General features: G+C 39.5%; 2 protein-coding genes across 7 annotated transcripts; one reads left to right on the top strand and one right to left on the bottom strand.

Moving 5' to 3' along the window:
• Positions 1-404: 404 nt before the first annotated feature.
• On the top strand, positions 405-3,193 carry ssr4 (signal sequence receptor, delta). Its single transcript, XM_067527538.1, has 6 exons — positions 405-590; positions 810-928; positions 1,019-1,093; positions 1,488-1,577; positions 1,708-1,773; positions 2,810-3,193. The coding sequence occupies exons 1-6, from the start codon at positions 542-544 to the stop codon at positions 2,912-2,914; spliced, it is 504 nt and encodes a 167-aa protein (XP_067383639.1). The 5' UTR covers positions 405-541; the 3' UTR covers positions 2,915-3,193.
• A 1,997-nt stretch (positions 3,194-5,190) lies between these two features.
• On the bottom strand, positions 5,191-19,629 carry avpr2aa (arginine vasopressin receptor 2a, duplicate a). 6 transcript variants are annotated; one of them, XM_067528309.1, is made up of 8 exons: positions 19,231-19,628; positions 19,067-19,129; positions 18,266-18,330; positions 12,769-13,154; positions 12,157-12,402; positions 11,791-11,937; positions 10,230-10,800; positions 5,191-9,426 (listed from the first exon to the last, which is right to left on the bottom strand). In XM_067528309.1, the coding sequence occupies exons 4-8, from the start codon at positions 13,150-13,152 to the stop codon at positions 9,224-9,226; spliced, it is 1,551 nt and encodes a 516-aa protein (XP_067384410.1). In that variant the 5' UTR covers positions 13,153-13,154; positions 18,266-18,330; positions 19,067-19,129; positions 19,231-19,628; the 3' UTR covers positions 5,191-9,223. The 6 variants fall into 6 exon arrangements, with proteins under 6 accessions (XP_067384410.1, XP_067384411.1, XP_067384409.1 ...); XM_067528310.1 differs by having other exon boundaries at positions 19,093-19,129; XM_067528308.1 differs by lacking the exon at positions 19,067-19,129 and having other exon boundaries at positions 19,231-19,352; positions 19,463-19,627.
• Between the last annotated feature and the right edge of the window lie 233 nt (positions 19,630-19,862).

The following is a 19,862-nucleotide window of genomic DNA, read 5'->3' as shown; positions in this document are numbered from 1 at the left end:
AATTTGTGTTTATGTTAATGCCACATGTCAAGAATAATATAAATACAAAAAATTATTTACACTCCAAAGATATTCTAAACAGGAATTAATGTACTTATTACTACTTTTTAAAACAATTGTAGGATCGTTTAATAAAATAGCCAAGAATTAGGGCTACAACGAACGACTATTTTTCTTAGCCATTATTCTGGCAGTTCGGAAGTTAATTGCTTTGAGGTTTATTGTCAATGAAATGTTTGATAAATGGAATGGATTACTTTAATTTGTAACCAAACGCTTTTATATCGAGCTAATGTAGTACTATCTACCTTTCCACCACTATTCTGCAGTGCTTTATATTAGATGACGTGTCGACGGAGCATTTCCCCTAATGCTTTGCGGCACGACATGGCCACGTCATTCAGGCGCAGCCGCAGTGGTGTCGCAGCGCTGAGCTGAGGTGGACTTCTTCCTTTCAGTCTGTGTAAAACGAACCGTGCAAATCAGGACCTTGACCTCAGGGACAATTTAAAAGTTCCCAAACCACCTCTTAGATACCAAGATGATCCGGTTAGCCGCGTTCCTCGCTTTGCTAGTGGCCGCATGCTTGGGTAAGAGATTTAGCGTGTGGACGTTTATTTAGTTAGCCTGTAATGCTAACTAGACTTAGCTAATAGCTAGCGTTAGTTCATCATATCGCTTACATTTGTATTCTAAGGTAAGTGAAGTATAACTATTAGTGAGGTTTGTATTAATTGTTAATGCAGTGAATATTGGGAGTTTTTAGTGTCTAGGGTTTCGGCTAACCTCACTGTGTTCTCTGCTGACAGGAGAGAGCTGCACAGACCCGGCGATAGCTCCGTCGGCGTACACCACTTCAGATGCAGTGATCTCCTCCGAGTCTGTCTTTATTGTTGAACTAAGCTTGACTTGTGCTAATGGAGCGCAGGTAACTTTCCAACTTCAAATTTTTAAATAAATATTTTAAACACGATGGTAAAGTTATAGATCGACTGATGAGCCATTTTGTTCTCTACAGAGTGTGACTCTGTACGCGGATGTGAATGGAAGACAGTTCCCTGTGACCAGAGGCCAGGATGTTGGCAAGTACCAGGTATGGTGATGTTCATATATATGAAACCAAGGTCTTTTCTGATCAATAGCCACAAGCTTAAACATAGTCGGTACTGCAGTCAACATTTCTTGTTACAGAACTTTACTTCACTTTACATAATGATTGGTCAAGTGTACATTGATGTAGCAGTGAGGATTAAAATTTTAAAAAGGAGTAACAACTTTTCTTAAACTTAAGAAGCTACTTATATGTGATGTGTTATGAAGACTTATTTGCAGTAAAAGTTTTCATTGTTAGCCCGATATAAATGACTGGTCACCCTCCAACCTGAAAAATGCAATAGGTTGCAATGGGAGCATATCCCATCCATAGCCACTCCATTAGATCTAATATAAAATGTAACAGTTTGCCAACATGCAACTTCTTCCCCCAGGTGTCCTGGAGTCTACCTCACAAACAGGCTAGCTCTGGAACATACCAGGTCAAATTCTTCGATGAGGAGTCCTACAGTGCCTTGCGCAAGGTTTGTATTTGATGTTTAGTTGATTAACTCATAGTTTGCTCCCAGTCCACTCCATTTGTTTTGCAGTGTGGTGTTGTTTTTGTTAAGGCTCTTAATACTAATTTATATGTGTGCACCTTCTGTGTTCCAGGCCCAGAGAAACAATGAAGATGTTAATGCCATTCAGCCTCTTTTCTCTGTCAACATTGACCACAGGGTAAGTTTCTTACTGAATGAAACTGAATGAAATTGCATTTGCAGTCACAATCATAACATTCTTACGTTAAAAGCAGCTAAAATCATTATTTTTAGCTATTGTCAGTTGTAACACACAGTTATCAACCAGTTTTATGGAGCTTAATATCATCGTTCAGTTTAGTGTTTGGGCTTTTTATCTTGCTATTTTGTTGTTTGGGTTTAGTTGTTTTGTCTTCTTCTAGCAGGCAAATGTTTTCAGAGAAGCTTTTAAAACCCACTGTTCTCTTCCTACCCAGTAGCTAAGAACACAGAGAACATATCCATATCCAGATATTTCCCTTTAGAAGTTGGTGCAGACTAAAACAAAAAAGTTTCATCAAGTGGCTTGAAATGTGACTTTTGTGAATTTTACTGTTGCTCTGTATCTGCTGGGTGTGTAAATGGCCAACTGTTTGATTATGTGTTCACCATATGTGCAGGTGCTGTGTTTAAGTTTGTTTCCCCTCTGTGCTCAGGAGCCCATAACATACAGTAGTTATTGTAGGTTCAAATTAGTGTATTGCTCCTTGAGTCTAAGCAAAACCTTAAACAATGTGGTATGAAATAATTTTTTAAATGGCACCATTTACCTGTAGGCATGTGTCACTAATTATTATTTGTGCCATCTAGAGACAAATCTGCTACATAGACAGTAAATAAGAATTACCCCTTTACAGCAACAAGCCTCACAATCGTCACTGCCATATCTTACTTTAACAATTTCTTGGAACAACAAAATTTCTTTTCTGTTCAGGGGTTAATTTGGTTTTAAAGTTATTTTATAAATCTTTCCTCAGTAGCTTATATTCTTTTAAAACAAATGTTTTTAAAATTATATCATCGCTCAATTAAATTAACATCATAACTCACTCTCATTTTGTACTTTGTGAGGTGATGTCCACTCTTTTGCTTTCAGACTCAGAATATTCCAAGACCAGGTGAAACTGGAATGCATGGTTGGTAATCATCTTCTCTCTTCCTGTGTAAACTGACTTAATTATTTTGACTCACTACAGGGGGCATGGAACGGCCCATGGGTGTCTACTGAGGTGGTGGCTGCCCTTATTGGTATTCTGGTCTACTACTTGGCCTTCACTGCCAAGAGCACCATTCAAGCATAAATGGATCTACGATCAATTTAGCCACTGGATTGTTAAAGACTGTACTCTGGTGGAGCTCAATAAACTATCCATCATCCAGTGTCTTGAAAAGCAAATAGGAGTTTGCTACTTGATCTGCTTTGGGACATGGAGAAAGAGTAGCAGTCTTTTTATGTTTTTATTCAGACTGTGTCTGTGTTCAGTCAGTCATTTGTCACAGGTTTGTTTTGTCAATATAGATGGTGTTTCGTCAAGTTTTTGATAAACCTTGATAAGATAAATAAACAAAACCAAAATAAATGATGTCCTGTATTCATTCCTGCATAAAAGAAGCTGCTACATTCAGACCGGGTTATGTTTTGTCCTTCTAATAGGATACAATGGCCAGACTGGGAGCTCTACAGTTGTGCTGAGCACAAACAAAAAGGTCAAGCCTTCTATGCATATGAAACATCAATAATGTGGCAGCACTGGCTGGGCTGAACAGGCCAAGTGGATATGTTTCTTCCAGTAAAACAAATAAACGGCTTGTTGAGCTGATGCTTCTGTCCTCTACGCAAACCGATCTGATTAACAGCCTTAGAATTTCAATATAGAATGTTTCATACCACTGATAATGGGGGGGGGGGGGGGGGGTGTTTTTAAGTAATTATTAGGATTTATTGTAGTTTAAAAGAAACAGGAATATTTTGGTGTAAAGATTATGGTTGGGCTGAACTCTCAGTGGGCATGAGAACTATTTTTGACTACAGAAGAGAAACAAGACTGTCCCACGGGCACTGCTCGTCAAGGAGATGAAATGTAGACATTCAAACAGCAGCAGCACGACAGGACCTGACGCACTGTGCTCTTTCCTGTTTATGTGCACAAACAGTAAACATGCTTAGCAAGGTAATTCATTGAAGACTCCTTAGAATAGCTTTTGCTGATCCTTTTTAAAAATATGGTCTTTATGTTTTTCTTCTCTTTCTGACTTGCTGTGGTGTAGTGTCAACAGCTGAACACACTGTGGCAGCACTGTGTTGGTTCTTAGGTCTGAGGTCAGGTATTACCTCTTTCACATGGAATCTTAACACATGATTTTACTGTTTCACTAACAGCTGTTGCTAGTGTAATGCTTTACATTTCATTATTCATTATTGTTGTTTAGTTTACATTTATTGGCACTCAGATCTATGGCATGCTTGTGTTATCTTTTTTGTTGCAGAGATATAAACCTACTATTTTAGTACTTGGTCAGCATGTGCACACACTGTACAGCACATTGACTGGTGCCATTTAATCTTTAAGAACAGCACAACTGGAGCTTATTGCTGACTCCCACGAGACTAATGTAGCCTTTGTATATGAGTAACTTTATCCACTTGCACAAACAGTGCACAGTGTAGAAAGTGCACAACAGGTTTCTCAAATTTCTGCTTTTCTGTAGCTTTGAAGGAGAACACAGACGCTCACACATTTTGTTGGTGTGAGCAGTTTTTGTTGTCTGTCTCCTCTCGCAAACAGACAAGAGACATCAAAATGTGGTTAACGCAGTAAGGACATGAGCTGGAGTGTATCCAGTCACTCCCTCCTGAAGTCAGCTATTACACTGTGGGAAGTCTGGATGGTGGGATATAAATGGAAAGAACAAACAAACGTTCAAAGAAGGCCACTGAGTTGATGACACAAAAGTGCTCCCTCTTTTTGTGATGGAGATCATGACACCAAGCCACCCATCAGTGCAGATAATTGTGGATGTAGAATGAAATATGTTGAGATTGTTGTTTCAGCATGAATACATCTACAGGAATGTACAATATTTATTTACAGTACGATTTAATGTAAAACAAATATGAATCACATTTATTTTGATGTTATTAACCAATACAGCATTTTAGGGGCGGCTATAGCTCAGTTGGTAAAGGCAGTTGCTTACGGACCACAGGGTGAATGGTTCGATCCCCGGCCCTGGCTATATGTTGAAGTGTCCCTGGGCAAGACCCTGAACCCCTAACAGCCCATTCCCCCTCCCCAGCGATGCAGTGCCGGTCCAAGCCCGGTAGAAATTGGGGAGGGTTGCGTCAGGAAGGGCATCCGGCGTAAAAACTGTGCCAAATCAACATGGGGACAATGATCCGCTGTGGCGACCCCGAACTCACGGGATAAGCCGAAAGGAGAGTAGTAGTAACCAATACAGCATTTTAGTAACTTTATTTTTAGATGGACTGTATCCTTGTCATTATTCAACCTAATCATCATTAATTCAATGTTCAATGCATGAAGCAAAACATTTTTTACTCAGCAGTAGGAGATACTGTAAAGCAATCTACTATGCCAGTGTGAGGGAGTGTACGTGCGAGCTGTAAGACAGAGAAAAGCTGCTTTGGGAGATGGGTGTAAAGCAGAATCTCGGGGGGCAGACACTGGTGGGCTATGTGAGATTCAGCCATGTGGAAGATGCCATTGCACAATGATTCTCACATAAAGTCACACTTACTGTTTTTGCAGTGAGTATTGTTTTCACTACTCTTTCATCAAACTTGTTGTAGAACACAACAAGGTCAACACACTGTGGGCAAAATCAGAAGTCACAAAACAGATGGTATCTTTTCATGACAGTTTCCTCTTCCTTAGACTACAATCACAGTGTTTGTTATGGTTGTCTCATGAATGTGTATATACAATAAGGCGTGTTATATCTTCAGTCTCAGCTGTGTTTGCAGTGAATGAGTTTTTGTGCTTCTCTGTTATCTTCCTCTTCCTGTCCTATTTGAGCATCCTCTAATCCTCTTTGCCTGTTGATGCATTTGCCAGTCAAAAACCAGCCATATATGGATTTCTATTGTAAATGTCTTTTCCTCCATCATATCAGACATGCGCTCTGCATTTCTCTCTAAAATACCAACCACTGTAATAAAACATGGTTTTATTGACATGCATGTTCATAGCTGGCTGATAAACTGGAGCACACATTAGCCCTTACATAAATCTTGTGACATGTTGCACGAATTTCCATAAAATGGGTCTACATGCCTGTATGTTTAGAATAGACTTTACATGGTCTTGTTGAGGTGTAAAAACAATTTAATGAAGTAATGAAAACAATTTGTATGAAATTGTCAAATCTAACTTTGATTCCCTGCTTTTCAGGGAATTAACCCATTTAAAAACGGTAAATACTAAACACAATGTCAATATTTGGCAACACATACTCAGCTGTAGTCAAACCGTTATAAACAAAGGCCATGGATTTAGATACCTTTCATGAGAAAGGTATCTACAATTCAGAAATAAGAGAGAAAATAGAGAGAAAAACAAAGAGAGATAAAAGCATGATAAATTGCCCAGCTCTTTTTTTCCTCTTTATGTTTTATAAGATGCTCCATTGCTCTGACACGAGACTATTAGCGGAGGCTGTGTTGTGTAAGTTCATCTGTGTCTGATCTGCCTCCCTGTGTCTTAGAATTAGCTCCATTGAGCACACGCGGCTGCCATCAGCTCTGTGGAGGGGTCTTGAGTTAAACAATGCCGACACATTGCTCAGTGTACTAAAGCTCCTCGCTCCAGGTCTGATTTATATTGACTGTTGTCAAAGATGGGGGGGCTACGTCATTTGTTAGAGCCACTGGATGCCCTCCTTGTTTGACCCTAAATTGATTGAAAAGGGGGAAGTTCACCTATTTTTCTGCCCTTGTGACAGCCAGAAGTCATTTGTTTCTCTTATACCCCATCATAGCCACAGGCCTGCCAAGAAGCACTGCCCCATAATCCAGAAATGACCTTGAATTTATCATTCAGTGCTGCTTTAGCATGGAAACCATGAGCATCAGAATGTTCAACATTAACACACCTAAAGACAGAAACACAGACTCAAAAAACAAAACAAAAAAAACCCAGTTACCTACCATATATAGATCAGCTCTCTTATACCTCAACCAGGAGAGTGATGGTAGTTGGGATAATAATAGATAGTGTAATGTCTCCTGTCCTCAGGAAACAGACAGAGTGACTGGAAAATTGTTTGCAAAGATCTATTTTAGAAGATATTCAGAGCAGTTTGTTCCAGGAAATTATCCATTTATTGGAATACATTCATTATTGAGCGGCTGTAATGCACAATAATGGCTGCACAGATAGAATAATAAAAAACAAAGTGTGTTTAGCCTCTCCCATCAATCTGAAAGGCTGGAAAAGAATCATCCTCTGACCTCTCAACTTCCTGACAGGACAAGGAAAATACATGTCCACCCTGAGGGTTTGGGAGAAGTTCATCTCTTTCCTGATATAACAAAGTGAGACACAGGACGTTGTTGCCGTAGCCGTTCATTTGGCAGAGAATCAAAGTGTCTAGGGAGCTAATGCACAGTGGTGTGCTGAAAGCCCAAACGCCCTGGCTGCACAGAGGAAAAGCTGAGGCCTCTCCTTTAACACAGACAAGTACTCCTGAGACACCTTGAAAGCGTTGCAGTACTGCCCTGCAGAATCACATAACACAGGTATTATAAACAACGCATGTGCTGAACTGGATCAAAGCGAACATTAAAAATACACACTATTATTTTCAGGGACATTTGAAATGGATTGAACTTTGACCTTTGAACTTTTATACACATCATAGCTACTGTACAGAAGTTTACATAATCATACTTTTATAAATCAAAGTCATAACATTACTATCATGCAGTTTAGGGGCATAATATGAATATGACATATAAATTGTACATCAACATAAAGCAGTAATAGGAAGTGAAATGTGTATTTATTTTTCGCCATTTACCTGCAATAAATAAGAATTGCAGCTAGGTAACACATCCAATGATCCCTGCTCTGGTTGGTAGCTTTGGCCAAGAATAACATAGCTGACATCATTTAAAGATGAATCCAGTGAGGGAGGCCCCCCATCTAAAATGTCTACTGACATTACAGGCACTTGGTTTTGACTGGAAGTATTTTCCGTGTTGATGGGAAGTTTTTCTTAAACTGCCATGAGTAAGAAGACAAAGTCATTTGGTCTGAAATAGTTTCTTTTGACTTACTGCATATGTGTAAAGGAAAACTACTGCATGCTGTAATATCTGATTTTATCCCGTTTTGAACTTGCTTACTATGGTTTGAGTTAGGGGAGTACGTGTATAGAAATGGTAGGTTTCAATATCTCCTGTGCCTTCTATATAGCAATATCTTATAATATATAACATTTAAATTAATATCTTTCTGCTTTAAGATAAAACATCTGAACGAGTTCTGGAGAATCAAGTGGACTGAGACATAGTCAAGTATAAGCAACCAGATGACATCTTCTTTTCCACTACAAATATTGGACCAATACAACATATTTTAAACAAAATGTAATTAATTATAAATATACTTTACATTGTTCACTCTGTGCATGGTTCTATTTCCTCCCTGTGTTTCCTGCGTCTAATGTTCAGAACAAATGTGCACTACATATACTGTGTGTTTATACAAAATCCACTGAAATCATTGTGCCCTGCTTGGTAGCTTGGATTGTTCATTTGTTTTCGTCTTGGCCTAACCCTTATTTCTGTTTGCTTGTGAGGGAATGTGTTTCTGACTGTGTTAATCCTCGGTATTTCTCGTGGGGCGGTATCTTGAATCCTCTGCACCTTTCTCAAGAGTTAACTCAACAACAACTCCTCCTGCTAACAAATCTACTTTGTTCCATGGAACTTGATTCCTCCTGAGCAGATATAATTTCAGCCTGAAGCATTAATCTCTAATATAGTTTCTTTGATTTGAATAATTTTTCCCACATTATAACATTTTAACCACAGGTTTCTCAGGACCACTATTGCAGCTGTGACATCCATGTCGTGTCTTGTATGCTCTCAAACTGTCTGTAAGCGTCCCTCTCTGCTCTGAGACTGCTGCTTTGTTGTCTCGCACTTTTAGCTTTATCTGCTGCTTTGTACATTTGGCGTGCCAAAAAGCCATTGATGCAGTGATCCACCCTTTGCATTCTTGCTGCCCTGTTTTGTTAAAGCAGAGCAAGACTGTTCTTCTTTGAATCAGTGCACAAGGTCCTATTGAATATATACTGAGTTATTATTTTCAACGGCTTATTTGCATCACAGATGTTGTCACTGACAACTGTTGTATATTCCACACTAAAATAGTGTTGACATCTTCAATGTCACCCTTCTTCACAGCTGGGATGGAGATGACAGGTTAACATAGATAGACGTCCTGTTGACAGTACAGCTGTCCTCTGTTGTTGGAACATCTGATGGAGTGGTATTGATGGTTCAACAGTAAGTCCTTCCATTAGGTGTGTATGCACCTATTCTTGTCTTTTCAAAAATATCTCTCTGTGGTTATCAATCTCTGTCAGTACAGGCTGTCCCTGGTAGTGGAGGTGTGTGTAGTGGTGGAGTCATCAGGCAGGGAGCCTCGGCGGCCAGGTCGCGAACGACAGTGCAGAAGGTTCTGCAGCTCTCTAGAAATACTGCTTGAGAAAGCTGTGTAGATCCACGGGTTGGTGCACGAGTTCAGACTGGCTAGCAGCATCAGGATTGTGAAGGCCACACCTGCTGAGGTCACAACCACAGACCCACAGACACACACAAGAGGACAAAGACATAAATACATGCAAATGCAAGGACTTTTGTCAAGCATGGGGTGGGGGTGGGGGGATGCAGTGTGTATGTATGTACACATAACAATTGTGAATTTTCGGACTGTGAGCTAGAGGGGAACATTCTTCCACCTGGGAACAAATAATCACAATTAAATATCTCATTGTTCTTATGTTTTAGAAAAAATAATAAATTATTAAGTTTCACTTATTCAGTTATTCAGTTTGTTTTCTTTTTTTCACCAGTAGCTATAACAATTATGGGTTTTGTGTGTGTGTGTGTGTGTGCGCCTGCACGGATGTGTGCACATCTGTTTAGCTGTAACAACTCATTTATGTTTATGCATATTTGTACTTGCATGGGTGAGTACACTTTGTGTATGCATGTCTGGAGTGTGTGTGTTGCAAAATTAGCAGGTTATTTACTTAACTCCGCTGTTTGTGTTTAGATCAGCACCCACACACTCCATACACCACAAATTAAGGCTACACTAGCCTTGCTGCCAGTAAAGGCATCAACAGATGCTGTTTGGAGGCCAACATGTAAAAAGGGCAGAAATTTCATTCAGGGCCTCCTGGTTGTTTTTGACCGTGCTGTTCAGTCACTGATGAATGGGACCATATTCACACTCACTGAGACGCAGCACAACAATGAAACCAGACTCAGATATTTAGTTTTTCTGTCTAAAGTGGAAAACAGGTAAAACTGAAATTAGAGCAGATGGAAAAATTAGGCTGGTAACACACTTTGTTACTGACCTTGCTCTGGAGGGTTGGGATCCCAGGCCGCCCACAGCTGGACGATGAAGAACGGGGACCAGCAAATAGTGTAGACTAGCACAATGACCAGAGTCATTTTCAAAGTTTTGGACATGGCTTTAGTGATGCTGGGAGGTGGAGCAGGTGGAGATTGAGGGTGAACACAATCACGGGAGCAGTGGGGTGAGCCTGAGGCCCCCTTGTTAGTTGTGTGATGCTCCTGGCAATCTGAGCTGTCCAGTGTTTGCTGCTGCGTTGGAGATGTTGTCATTCTTACATCTTCAGCACAGCTGTTGTATTGAATAGTGGATGGCACATAGTTGTAACCCTCTCCCACTTGGGTGTTGTGTGTGCCATTGTGAGGGTTGTTATTCACACTTTTTAAGAGCTGTCCTCCTCTACCATCCCTCTCGGCTCCTGCAGACGTTCTCCTGCCCCTGTCTCTGGTCCGCTCAACTTCTTTTTTAACGCCGGGGAAGCGAAAGAGGATTTGATTCTTCTTCAGCTTCTTCAACTCCATCCTCTCTGACTTCAGGTAGATGTTATTGTGAATCTCCTGAAAGATTCTTACCTGAAAAATGTGTATATTTTTTTTATGAATTGGCACAGTTCAAATATGATTGAACCTAAACACTCCATCACTGTAAGACCTCAGAGGTGCCGTATTAAAATTTACCAGTGGTGCATTCTAGATTCAGCTGCTCGTCTTTGTTCTTTGCAGGCAATCTTTTGCTGTTGTCACGGTGACAGGAAATTTTAAACCAAAGATAGATAATGTGTGTGTTGGCCTTCTGCACCACACAGAACAATAAAAGACGTTTTATGCAGCATTATTAACACCAATATTCCTCAGATTTCTTAATACCACAATAACTACCATAACATTGTTTTGCAGCAAAAGGACTCTTCATGCTCTTCTGAACAACTAAAACAATGATTTCAAAAAAGGGAATAACAGATGAGTCAAACACTTTGCTATTTTTAGTCATTCTAAAGTTTGTTTCTGCCAACTGGTGTTCTTCTGCCAACCAAAGCACAATGAGTGCACAATTAAATTAGATGGTGCTCTCTTTTCCGAACTCCTACTTGTTATACGTGCATAGTATTTCATAGGCTGAATCAATCTTCCTTATTTCCTTCTGTTGAATCTACATCAAACCTATATCAAAGTGTTTAAAGACACCTTTGATTTAAAAATTTGATAATGAAATAAGTTAAAGTATTCTATGTTTGGCAGAGATCGTGAAACTTCAACTTCGAGACAGGAGGTTCTTAGAGGGGCAGATTTTCTCAGTAGGGGTCTTGCACTGCATTAATTAGGGGCAGTAGCTGAACCCCAGAAATATCTTTCCCTAAATAGAGCAGCAGGGCTGATGAGAGACAGCCCAGAATGCCGAACCACCATTTGATGCTACATAATACCAACCACAATCCCCCAATCCCCCCCAGGTTATCAAACAATGCACCCTCAATAAAACTAAACAGTGTTTCATTCATGCCACACGCTTGATTATGGGATACTGTTACCTAAAATATGAGTGTCTAGCACAACCAGTGTTACCTGACAGATGGTAATAATGAGCGCGGGCAGGAGGAGGACGGTTACTGTCATCCAGGTGACGTAGGCCTTTAGGCCCCATGGCTCAGCAAAGTGACCCCAACACTCAAACTCTCCAGGAGCCACCTCTGAGCGGGAGAAAATAAAAACCTGACAGACGGAACACAGTGAGCGCTGTCAGTACACACAGAAATAACTGCTAGCTTCATCTTCTATAATCTGAATTGCAATGACCTGACAGAGCTAAAAATAGACACATTTTGAGTGCGAACGCCTGCTGAGCTCTCATTTGCTATTACACCATGTGTTTTTGGTGTGTGTATGTGTGCGTGACAGGTTTTGGCTGCCTGCGTGTTCACCACTCGCTACCTGTGGTATGCTGAGGACTAGTGCCAGGCCCCAAGCCACCATGACAGGGGTGTTCCAGCGGGACATTGCTCCCCCACGATAGGCCTGCAACGGGCAGCAGATGGCATGGTGCCGGTCTACTGTCATGGCAACTATCATGTAGGAGGACGCAAACATGCCCACAATCTGCAAGTACTTGATGGTTCGGCAAAGCAAGTCAGGCCCCTGAAACCTCTCAGTGATGTCCCAAATTAGTTGGGGAAGAACCTGGACACAGATGAAAAGTAACACTGAGTGAAGCATCTTTCCTACATATGCATGTCTGTTAAGGGACAAGTCTGGAGTTTTTTTATTGTTTTTAAAAACTAGGAAAAGACCCAAAGTATCACATGTTCCAAAGCTGGATTTTAGTGTATTCCTCTGACTAATAGGCCCCCACCTTTGTTTAAACGTTATTGCTTTAAGACATAAAGGAGCCACAGTGATGCATTGGTTGATTTCAACTTATAAACATGGACTCAGTTTAATTTCTTTGTTATACATTCAAGCACAAAAGACTGTAACCCTCTTTTTAAAACAATTTGTATACATGACAAAAGCAAGGAAAATGCCTCAAAGCAACTGGAAGCTGACCTGAAAGAGGGCCACCACCAGGTCAGCCACACAGAGGTTCAACATAAACACGTGCATCGGCGCATTGTGTTTCCTCCTCCTCAGCAGTACCCACAGCACAAAGCTGTTTCCCAGGGTGGCAAGAGCCAGCACCACAGCCAGCACTGCAATCTCTGCCCGGGCCAGGTCCAGGTCCCTCAACCTGGGCTTGGGAGGAGTTTGAGGTGGGGTTGTGGAACCATTCTCATGGAAGAACCCCAAGAAGAGCCCTCCACTGGGGGAAGTGTTGAACGAGTTTAGATCTGACACAAACAAGGATGTGGAAGACAAGTTGTTCTTTCCTGTAGTGACCAGAGAGGAGAGTGCTAACCCATTCCAGCCTTTTTCCACCCTGTTGCTTTCCATTCCTGAAAGACAAACAAAGTGTTAATGTGCAAAATGCACAACAATCTGTTGCTGTTTGTGTTTTTTTAAAATGATGCCCTGTGCAAAACGGAGCCAAAGGAGCCAAACTCATGTGGGGTCATAAGACTTTCACATTCTACGATCAAATTTTACCAAGCACAGACTCTAGCAACAAACAATTTCTTTGTTCCAAAGCATCCTAACATCAGAGCTGAGCAATTTTGTACTCCAAAGCAGAACACTTTGGTCCTATTATGTAAGATACACAATGCAGGGATCATTCATCACATCCCATGTTATAAACAGCCCTTTTATGCAATATTAATACAGTTGACAGTAAAGTAATGAAAGCCACACTCACTGTACCAATCATGCTGCCACACGAATGCACTTTTTTGGTGCTGTCTGCAGTTTTTTAAGAAATTGTGCTTGTTTCTGTTTGTTCATTTTTCAGTGCTTGCAGTTCTGTTTGACGCAAATCCAGCACAGTTTATTTTCTTTTCCTACTTTCTCAACGTTGATGTTGCAGCTTTTTCATCTATCCCACCACTTTAACTTCTTCACCTCCGTTCCCATAATCCCTCTCATCCCATGCCTCTCTCCATACTGTTTGTACCCCTGTTTTTGTTAACTCCCCCACCCACCCACCCTTCAAGTTTATCTCATGAATCCATGTATGCTTTTCTATTCCCTCAGTCACACTTCATCTAGATATCAGTATATTTAGATTTATTTTTCGCAGAAAAAGAACAGAAAGTCGACAGGAATGAGATGATACAGTAGTTTAAGGAACATGGGAGTCATGGGATGCTGGTTGCAGCTCAAAATACTGCACGTAGAACAAAGTCTAAGAGAAAAGGTAGAGAAAAAACTATAATAGGCCCTGTGAAAGATAAAACTTACAGAAAGCAGTCATGTAATAAAAATAATAAGATAAGGAGAAAGTAGGTGGACGAATATAGAACTGAAGAGGGCTACAACCTATTGTCACAGAGGGTGTGGTGTTGACACCTTATATATGTATTTTTTTGACTGAAGTGCAAGGAGTGCTTAAGTAAATGTTATATCATTCAACTGAGTTTGACTAAGAAGACATTATATAGTTGTCATCGATACTCAGCGGAGACCGAATGGAAGGTGGAATCTGAGCGGAAACATGTCATTGAAGTCAGAAAAACAGATTTTTACCATCCAGCCCAACTGTACAGTCTGTATCTTTGTGGCAGACATGTGTGTGACCCATTTTTTGTGGTCACACACCCATTCTATTTAAATGGGTTTTTTTTTTTGTTGTTGTTGTGTACTTTATACACATTCTGACAATGACCACAAGTTGAAAGGTGTTGTTTCCTTTCTCCATGTAACTCATCCTTTAACTTTTTGGAAATTGTTTAAGCAATTGGTCCATTGAATGGTCTACTGGATTAAGCAAGCAATGCTCTTTTATTATTTTACGTACATGTTCTATTAGAAATCTAATTATAACTTATAACTACAAGAGGAATCTCCTGGCCTGTCTTTGTTGAAGTCTGAGGAGCCATGTGCCCTACTCTGTAATTACAGCATAATTCATAAGAAGATTCCTCATACTGCTGCAGCCCTTTGTATTCAGTAATTAATCCCATTATGTCTATTTGCCCATGTGACTAATTTCTTACATGGAATCTCTTCAAGTATGCCTTTGTACAGTACGGTGGAATGAGTGATTTAAAGATGTGCTGTTACTATGCTGTAATTTCACATTTTTATTAATACAATCTGATCCAGACATTAAAAACCTGTGAGAAGAGCTCTCTGTAAAGAGGTATTTATACCCTGTCTCTGAAAATATGATCTGCTTTAATCGCGCTTTAGTAATAAGTGTACAGCAAAGCAAACCCATTTGTCAGATTGACCTAACGTAAAGCAGATATTGTTCCATCAGTCTGCTTTTAGCGGTTAAATCAGTATGTTGCTTCTTCTTCTAACTTTAAAGCTTTCACTCTGATTAATGGTGGGCTCGATCCATCATCTTGCTTTCCTCTCCAGAAGCAAACCAGTGTGCAGCCATCCATTTTCAAGTCCTCTCCACCCCATACTTCCATACACAGGACTAAGGTGCCTCGGGGATAACAGAAACAGGTGTTTAAAACAGAGTAGAGACCAACATTTTCTTTTCTCACTGTTGCTTATTCCTTGTGAAAAATATTGTCATGGCACGGTTACATCATGATACAAAACAGTTTGTGTGAGTCATCATAAAGTATGGTAATGAACTTAAGCATAACCACAACTTTCAGCACTTTAACCTGCATTAAAAATTTTGTTTATCGTTTAAAGATGAAGGCTATTTTTTTTCATATTTTTTTCTTCTATATTTCCCTGTCCCTGTTGTATGGTTTAAAAATGATAAATATAATCTGTATAATGACATGTAAAACCTGTCACTGTGAAAATCATGTCAATCAAAGTGTCAATGTTGCAATATTATTATTATTGTTTAAGCACATATTGACCATATTAATTAATACTCAAAAAAATTGCTGAAAAAAGATTAATATTTTAAAAGGCATAAAATATATTAAAAAGCTGCTCACATGTCCATAATAACATTTTGAAGTTTAAACGGTGTTTCAAGCAGAAAGTAGTTAAGTGCCAAAAAACATATGGAACATGGAAATAATAATAATAATAATAATAATAAAGATTAGGATAACATACTGTGAATGCTTATTGTAGTTACTGTATATGTTTCTTAAGTCAAAATACTCTATCTAGACTATTAACCTTATCGTCACAAATGGTGGGAGAGCATAAAGGACTCAGAAAGGATTCAGAAACAAGACTACAGCAAAATGAAGCTACTCTAACATGTACGTTTGTGATGGTTTAAGGGTGTAATATCCTGCATTTGGACTGCATTTATTGGGCACCTGATGCTGCAAGATGCTTTCTACCTTTGTCAGCACTTCTGGTTGATCGTTTTGGTAAACTTCATCAATTGATTTCCTTAACTCAAACTACTCAAATGTATTGCCTTACCCTAACCATCATCATCATAGGTTCCTTCTTCTGCCAATATTAATGGGTTCTGGCTAATATCGACTAATTCCTGACAAGGTCAGATTTCTGCCATCTTCACCTTTAACCAGGTTTTTTTGTCTCAAAGTGCTCCATGACACAGACAAAAGGGCTTTGAAGTAGTCCAGAAGAGTTCCAGTTATATAGATCATCAGGTAGTATAAAGTCTGACAGTTGATGTGAACTGCAGCAGACAATACAATGTTTAGCATTCCAGCAGTGTGACATGTGAGTGTCTGCAGAAACAGCAGGGGGAGGAGGCATTGTTAGTTATATGATACTGTACTGCAATGTTTACATTGATTGCCACAGGTTACTGTAACCACTGTACAGGTGAGCTTAATTTTGCTCTGAACCGCTGGTCTTTGCTGTCGTTGGAAACAATGGTGTTTTTCAAGTTAGTGTAGAATTTATAGGGAACATTTCTACTTGTTTACAACTGAGCTCTGGAACAAAGAAATGCTTTGAAGCACTACACTAAATTGCCAGACCAAGGTTTGTTATCAGATATTGCCCCCCTCTTTCTCTCTCTAACACACACACATGGAAGTACTGTGGATCCCTCAGTGTATGCAAACTGCAGAGGTGCAGAACTGGAGAGGTTAAACTTCTTCTGAGGGAGCAGAAGTTGGCCAAATGCCTGCTAGGCCTTGTAAAATTGAAATCAGTATCTAATATCAAATGATGGGGCATGGCAGCAAACCAGGTGCAAAAATTCAAACTTCTAATAAAAGTCTCATCAGCTTCTTGCCAGTCTGTTCAGTGAACTCCTCCTCTTTTCCTACTCCTTTCTATTTCCTCCCTCCCTTATTGTTTTCACTAAATTTTCACATCCATCCAACCTAAAACATTCTGTCCTTCTGGACTAATCAATCCACCGCTGTAGAAACATCAGCAGTTTCTAGTATTCTTATTTATTATGTGTGATTTTAATTATCATCATTATTATTAGACTGTGGTAGCAGCAAACAGGATTTAAATGATCTGGCCAAATCAGCATTAAGCACAGTAAAAATAAATCTAAGAATCAAGCATTGGATCACACCATATTCTTTACTTGAGCTTTGATGTTACATGCTGCTTTTTTGGGTACAGCAACACTTTGTTTGCAATCAGAGCAATAGATTCTTACACAGTAAAACTCTCATCTGCATGATAAAGCCATGAACACACTTTGCTCTTTAAGCTCCACATACCCTCTCAAATGCAAAAAATTCACCATATGAATGATATCTTAAATAAAAGGTGGGTGCCCCAGTGCCCCATTTCAGTATTTTGGAGGCACCTGCTTTACTCAATACAAATCTGATTTTGTATCCATGAGCTATACTTCATTTTCTGTACATTACTCAGATTACGGTCTTCACCACAGACTGTACCCATGTACGCATACTTTTGTATTAGCAAACATCACAGTGATTTTTTTATAGTGCACAGATCAGTGCACAGAAGAACGTCCAAGTTCTTTTATCATCACTGATAAAGCCTGCTTATAAGACCACTTACTGTTTTTCTTGGTATGTGTCATTAACCAGCACGATGTCAGCAGTCGTGTGCCCCAAACAAGCCAGCACCTTCCTCATGTCACACAACTGATATAAAATGCACATTATTTCTTCTGAAGAATGATAAACGGGCTAAAACAGGTTTGGGGGATTTGTAGTAGACACGGTCAGATTGATGAAAGGAAAATGTTGATTCTGTGTTAGAGACCAGACTAAATTGACCATGAAAATAATAGGAATGATGATTATAATTATTTTTCCCGATGGGGGTTACAAACACGATATTTTAATCCTACCATAGACTGTTACAAACACACACCATGCTAAAATTAAGTAATGAACTACATTATTAAAATATTATTCATAAAATGAGCTTTGTGTTTAGTATAAACACATAGCTGGTCTTGGAGAGCACACATCATCTTTTTTTTCATCATCTCAGAAACCTTGTTTTTTTATATATATATAGGCAGGACATGCGCATGCACAGGGAAAAAGACGCACAAGTGTGGCCCAAGGTGAGTCCATGTGCCCCTGTCACATCTCACCTTGTTGTCAGTGCATGTTCGGGTTTCTCTTTTTCTCTTGGTGTGTTTTGCTGTCGTCTCAGTGACTATGGGACAAAGCATTAAGAGCTGTCACCATTAGAGTCCATTAGCATTACATGCTAGAGCAGAGCGCATTACCAACCTGACAGTTCCCTTGAGCTTTTAAATCCACAGAAAAACTCACATGCACTTTCAATTAGTCTCTGTCATAAAGTGTTTCCAATCAAGCTGTATGGAAGCACTGTACATGTTGACATATATTACATATGCTGAAATTAGACAAGGTAGGAATTTGTTTAAGATATGTCCATCAAATCAAGTGATTATGACATTTACTAATATAAAACTATTTGTATGCAAAGATCACATATAAATAGAAATGTTGCATAAGTTTACTTGAATTCCAGCAATGTTTTAAATATATTGAATTTAAAATCAAAACAATAATTTACTTCAGCCGTAGATGTTCAATCCAAAATAACTGTACCGTTAAAACAGGTTTAGTTTTACTTTTGATCAATTTAATTAATAATTAAATCACATCAACTTTTTAGCGCAAACATGACTGTGCCACTGTTATGTTTTCAGAATAAAGGTTACATAAAAATTTTAAAACATTTTAATGATAACGATGAGCATACCTCTGAGTAAAAGTGATTAATTTAAAATATAATAGCCAAAATCATAAATTCAATGCTGTTACAGAGCCTGGGTGTTATATTTAATGTGCATATATGAGGTAATGTGGATGTAAAGAGAGACGACGGAGATTAGTCAGTAAACAAATCTTTTCACACGCACATTGTGAACAACTTTGAGTTTCATACCACAGGGCTTCACAGCAGTTGTAATAATGGACAATTACTGGAAAATTGAAAGTACAGTCTTTGTATGACAAGCAGTATAATTATCAGCATTTGTGATCAAATCAAACAGTAACCACAGGGTAAATAAAGGTCACTTACTTATTAAAGATCCACTTGACTGGTGCAGCTGAATAACAAGAAGCTGTCAGAATTTAAGCCCAGATATTCACATTCTAAGTGCTGTCACTCCAAGTTTCTCTGCTAAGAGAATCAGCTGGCTCCTGAATGAATTAGGCGGGATTTTAAAAAAAAACAAAATGTGTTGTCAGCTTATCTATTTTATCCTTTTTCTAAGTCAGACAAACAAGTCCTGTTTACATCCTTTGTATACCTGCTGACTGTATTGCCCTTGCTTAGTTCTCAAAGGTATGTCAGAATAAAATTGATAGCCACGTGTGTCCCGGCTCTTTGCGTGTCATGTTATGCTCTTTCACTCTGCTGTTCGTCCAGCACCACACGCAGAAATGAATTTGAAGTCTGGCTGCTCCTACCACCCACCCCCTCACTATCCCCTCCTCCTGGGTCAACCAGTCTGTCCTCTAGAATGAGGGTGGAGCATGCAGCCAGGAGTGAAGGGAGGAGGTAATACATACTTATCAAGTGCGTGTGTATGTGTGTGTGTGTGTGTGTGTGTGTGTGAGAGAGAGAGAGAGAGAGAGAGAGAGAGAGAGAGAGAGAGAGAGAACGGTGTTTACCTGCATGTTCTGAATTTGTGCACATTTACTGTATAT

This window comes from Channa argus, chromosome 13 (genome assembly GCF_033026475.1).
Source record: "Channa argus isolate prfri chromosome 13, Channa argus male v1.0, whole genome shotgun sequence".
Classification (NCBI taxonomy): Eukaryota; Metazoa; Chordata; class Actinopteri; order Anabantiformes; family Channidae; genus Channa; species Channa argus.
This window is presented reverse-complemented; position numbering and strand designations above follow the sequence as displayed.